General features: G+C 28.4%; 1 protein-coding gene across 1 annotated transcript; it reads left to right on the plus strand.

Moving 5' to 3' along the window:
* Positions 1-3,299: 3,299 nt before the first annotated feature.
* On the plus strand, positions 3,300-3,761 carry LOC105772018 (uncharacterized). Its single transcript, XM_012593372.1, has one exon. The coding sequence runs from the start codon at positions 3,300-3,302 to the stop codon at positions 3,759-3,761; it is 462 nt and encodes a 153-aa protein (XP_012448826.1).
* The last annotated feature ends 1,833 nt before the right edge of the window (positions 3,762-5,594 follow it).

Genomic DNA, 5,594 nt, shown 5'->3' on the forward strand with positions numbered 1-5,594 from the left:
ATGCATAAAATGAAAATTTTACTCTTAACTTCAATAAATAATATTTAATTATTCTAATATTTAACGAAAATATAAAAATGCAGTTATAATTAATATTTATTAATCTATAAAATAATTTAGCAATTTATTTTAATATCTTAATAAAATATTTAAAACAATAATTTAATATATTAGTATTATAATAATGATTTTATTTTGATAATCTATGATATAATTTATAAGTAGTTAAGTTATATAAAATTGTTTCATCCTTTCTCACTTTTTATCATTTTTCGTCATCAACTTACTTTTTTTCTTTATCTCAAATTTTATCATCATCATTCTGAGTCCAATTCGTTCACCAATTTCCGATCTTCATATAGTCCAAGCATTAGATTATTAGATCTGGCTTCTCTTGAATCTTTTCACGGTTGGTGTGGTTTGGGTGGATATTTTTACAAGTATTGAATTTCTATTCGTAGAAATTAAGTATAAAATAAGAATAATTACATTTTATTATTTACTATCATCTAAATTAAAAATGATATAATTTGATTAATGTTTGTTAGGCTTCAATTAATAAATAATGTATGGATCAAATATGTGTAGATATTCTACTAACTAATTTCTAATCGATGATGGGTTGATTAGAAATTAGAGCTACTATGCAAAAGTTATATATTAGGCTATAGTCTCCAAATTATACATACGTAACTTTTTTAACATACCATCTTTAGAAAAGAGAGAGTCACCTTCTCTAAATTACTTGTGTGCTAATTTGGAAGATCAAAACCACAAGATCCGAATATTCTAATAAATCAATGGATCCACGTATGTTTCTGCATCTAGTTTTGTTATTGATTTATTCTTGATAATTTGACATGACAGATCCTAGTTTATTAAAATTTTATATTAGATCTTGTTTTTACGGTTCTTACAAGTGATATCAGAGTCTGATCATGTCAAATTATTGAGAATGAGTTATTTTTATTATATATGGAATAATTCATTCTTCAGATTTTATGGATTTGATATATGGATTTGGTATTCCAATTATAAAGATATTTGTTTTTTAGGTTTATGTTAAAATTTTAGGGTTTTATGAATATAGATGGATTGTATATTCATAATTGAATATATTATCAATTTGAGCATAATTACTATGGCTAAGAATCTCTTTGAAAATTTATTTGATTGCTTCGTTAATATTATTGTTTCAAATCTATAATTTTCTCCATTACATGATTGGAAATTTTAGGGTTCCTGCGTTAGGGTTGTTCTATCATCTAATTTTGAGATAATTGATGCGTATTTTTAAGGAATGAGAGAAAAGAATTTGAAAGATAGCAGTAAGAACAATATCTATTAAGATTTTTAATTCTATGTTGTTCGACTAAGAATGTTTTGTGTTCTTTTTTTTCTTAATTTTAATTTTCAATTCAGAAAATAAAGTAATGATCTCTTATGATTCCATTGTTTATAGATTTAGGGTTGGTCACTTTTTAATTTCCGTACAATTGGAAATATTTACCGTTTTAATTGAGAATTATAATTTAAGGGAATAATGCATGATTTTATTTTGCATGAATTGATATTAATTTTAACAGCACGATTATAAACTTTGGTCGAATTGGTTTGATGGGCATTGTTTTGATGCAAATTAACGTTGATCATGATATGTATTTAAAGAATTTGGTTTTAAGTTTGGTTCTATAATATTTAGTTTTGATATTTTATGGTTTCATATATTTGGTTAGATTATAATGATATGATCTATAGTTTAAATTGTGAGATATGTCAATTATTATGATGTTGATTTTTAATATTTAACTTTGATAAATATACTATTGTCGGGATTTTGGGTGGTCTACCTTATTTGGTCACTTATTTTCATGCTTTTTTTTTTTTTTTTTGCTTTTCTCTATGATTTGCAAGTGGTAAGTGAGTAATTCATAAAACATGATGTTCATATTTTGGGAATTTAAGTGTTTGTTGGAATTTTTCGTTGGTTTCTTTGTTTTGTTGACTTTTGTTTACAAGTTTTGCATCTATTTTTCTCTAAGAGCATGCTCTATTGTGGTTTGTTTATTTTCATATTCCATGTTTTTCTTTTTTAGGAATTTTAATGTTGGATGCTTTAGTGTAAATCTAAACCAATTATATTTTTTAAGTATTAGTCATGGTATTGTAATGATGGGATTGTCTAATCGGTGAAAAGATTTCGTTCTATGATTAATTCATCATTTTTTAATTAAATCATCAAAATTAAGGTTTTGATTCGATGGTAGTATTAAGACAACCTTATTTTGGGTTATTTGAAATCATAGCGTGATCAGAAATTTTAGTTTTGACATTTGACTATTAAGGAAATATTAAATTTGGATATTAGTATGTTTATATATTTTTAAAATAACTTAGTTGAAACAATAAGTTACTAAAGTGACCTCTGTTGTAAAAATTATTTTATTTTAAAATATAAAAGGTTGTGTACATGTAACTTAAGTTATGTTAATATTGATTAGCCTAAGGGAATGTTAATATTTAACAAAATTACATGTGCAAGCGTGGTAATAAACATATGATGATTATTTGATTTTACATGTGAGCAATAAATCAGCCTAAAGAAAGATTTATTGTTCGACATGTTTTATTGACAATCTTTGATTACTACAATAAAATATCACTTACAAGTTAATATTTTGTCCAAAGATGAAATATTAATAGAGTCTCCGATATCTTGAGATGGGATTTACTTTATTCAAATTATTTTGGTTTAATTTTGAAATATTTTGAAATAAATAAATTCAGATTTTTGCTTTGATACTTAATTAAGAATGTCTAATATTTTAAATAGATTAGTTCAAACAAAATGCCACCAACGTGACCTCTTTTGCATAGATTATTTTATTTAAAATATCAATATGATTATATGTTTTTTGTGATTCATGCGTTTCTTAATTGAACCAAAGGTAAGTTAATATTTGACAACATTTCAACGACATATGTGGTGATAAATGTGTGACAATTATAAGATACTTTATGTGAGCAATAAGTTAGTCCAAAGATTGATTTATTATTTGACATAATTTATTATCAATATTTGATTGCTACAACAATGATGATCGCTTCTTTGTTAATATTATTGTCCAAAGACTTGATATTAATGTTGCATTTCATATATTGAGATGAGATTAACCACTATTTTGAATTTATTTTTTACTTATGAATATTCATGTGAGCTTGTTTTTATCTATTTTGTTCTATATTCAGCTAGTTTATCTTCTGCTGCCACAATATCTGCTAAAATAAATTCTATACTCATGCTTCATGGGACTAATTTCAAGGAATATAAAAGGCACTTGCTTATAATGCTTGGTTGTATGGATATAGATCTTGCTCTAAGGAAAGAACAACTTGCACCTCTCATTGCGGCAAGCACCCTTGATGCTAAAATGGATGTTGAGAGGTGGGATTGTTCAAACTGCATGAGTCTAATGGATTATGAGCACAACATTCTAGAAGCCTTTAGGGGCACAGAATCTGAAGAGATTACTCAGGCCAAGGGTTTCCTTAACGAAATTGAGAAACATTTTTCCAAAAGCGATAAAGTTGAGATGAAATCACTTCTGACTTGTTTGATGTCTGTGAAGTACAAGGGTCAAGGAAACTTGAGGGACTACATTATGGATATGTTCCATGTTACTTCAAGACTTAAGGCACATAAGATCGAGCTTTCTGAGGAATTGTTTATTCTTATGGTTTTGGTATCACTTCTTACATAGTTTAACCAATTTAAAATTAGTTACAACCGTCAAAAGGAGAAATGAAATCTAAATGAGCTCATTTATCATTGTGTGCAAGAGGAAGAAAAGTTGAAACATGATAAGTCTGAAAGTGCTCATTTGACCAGTGCCTCTAAAGACAACAACTTACATTCTAAATAGAGTACCCACTAAAGCAGCTGCAAAAACACCTTATAAGCTTTGGATAGGTCGAAAGCCTAGTCTAAAACACTTTCACATTTGGGGATATCCAACTGAGGCAAGGCCTTATAGGCTACATGAAATGAAATTGGACTCCAAAACAGTAAGCAGATGTTCTATTGGTTATTCTAAGTGATTTAAGGGCTATAAGTTTTATGATCCCACAATTAGGAATATTTTTAAGATGGGAACTACAATATTTTTTGAGAATGTTGAGTTTAGAGGGAGAAATAAGGTTAGAGACATTGCTTTTGAGGAATTGGATACTAACTCAGTTTCTACTATCACATTTGACAATGTTCAGGTTCTCATACCTATCATTGATCAATAAGTGAATCTAGAACTTAAACAAGACAGTGTTAAACAACTCCCTATTAAAGATGAGGTAATATTTCTAGAAGAACAAACTCAACAACCTTAAGAACAAGTGTTATTAAGGAGGTCTATAAGAGAGAGGAGAAATGATATTTTAGATTATTATGTTATGTTTTTCTAAGTAAATGAGGATGATAATGGAATGACAAAAAATGATCCAATCAACTTTCGTCAGACCATGAAAAGTTCTAATTCTCAAAAATGGATTGATGTCATGCAAAAAGAGTATAAGTCTATACAATACAATAAAGTTTGAGAACTTGTCCCATTACCTGAAGATGCAAAATGGATTGGTTATAAATAGATATTTAAAACCAAGAGGGATGCAAATGGTAGTGTGGAGGGGTATAAGGCGCATATTGTAGCTAAAGAATATACTCAGAAAGAAGGCATTGATTTTACAGAGACTTTCTCTCTAGTTTCATCGAAAGAATTTTTCAGGACAATCATGGAGCTTGTTGCTCATCTTGATCTTGAGTTACATCAGATGGATGTTAAGACTGCATTTTTCAATGGTGGCATTAAAGAAATAATTTATATGGTACAACCAAAAAACTTTGAGTCGGGAAACCTAAAGAATATGGTTTCAAATTAACAAAATCCATTTATGGACTCAAACAAACTTCTCGTCAATGGCACCACAAGTTTTATCAAGTAGTTGTCTCATTCGATTTTGAGATGAATATTGTTAATGATTGTGTGTATCAAAATTTTAGTGGGAGTAAGTACATATTCCTGGTTCTATATGTCGATGACATTTTTCTTGCCACTAATGATATAAGTTTATTGTACGAAACCAATTGGTTTTTATCTAAGCATTTTGAGATGAAAAATCTTGAGGACGTCTATTTTGTTTTAGGAATTCAAATACATCAAGATCGATTTCAGGGTATTCTTGGATTGTCACAAAAAAGCTATATCAATAAAGTACTCAAAAGGTTTGTCATGCAAGGTTGTAGACTAGGTGACACCCCTATTGCTAAAGAAGACAAATTTAATGTTACTCAATGTCCTAAAAGTAACCTTGAAATTCAAAAAATGTAAAAGATTCTCTATGCATCAGCTGTTAGGAGTCTAATGTATGCTCAAATAAGTACGCGTCTGGATATTGCGTACATTGCTGGGATGTTAGGCATGAATTTAAGCAACCCTAGTATAAACCATTGGATAGCAACTAAGAGGGCTTTAAGGTATATTCAAAGAACAAAAGGTTACATGCTCACATATTGTAGGTCTGATAAGTTAAAGATCATCAGG

Source organism: Gossypium raimondii, chromosome 6, assembly GCF_025698545.1.
Source record: "Gossypium raimondii isolate GPD5lz chromosome 6, ASM2569854v1, whole genome shotgun sequence".
Lineage (NCBI taxonomy): Eukaryota > Viridiplantae > Streptophyta > Magnoliopsida > Malvales > Malvaceae > Gossypium > Gossypium raimondii.

Excerpts from the sequence above, each read along its gene's own strand:
- LOC105772018 (XM_012593372.1), top strand. The coding sequence starts at position 3,300 with ATGCTTCATGGGACTAATTTCAAGGAATATAAAAGGCACTTGCTTATA.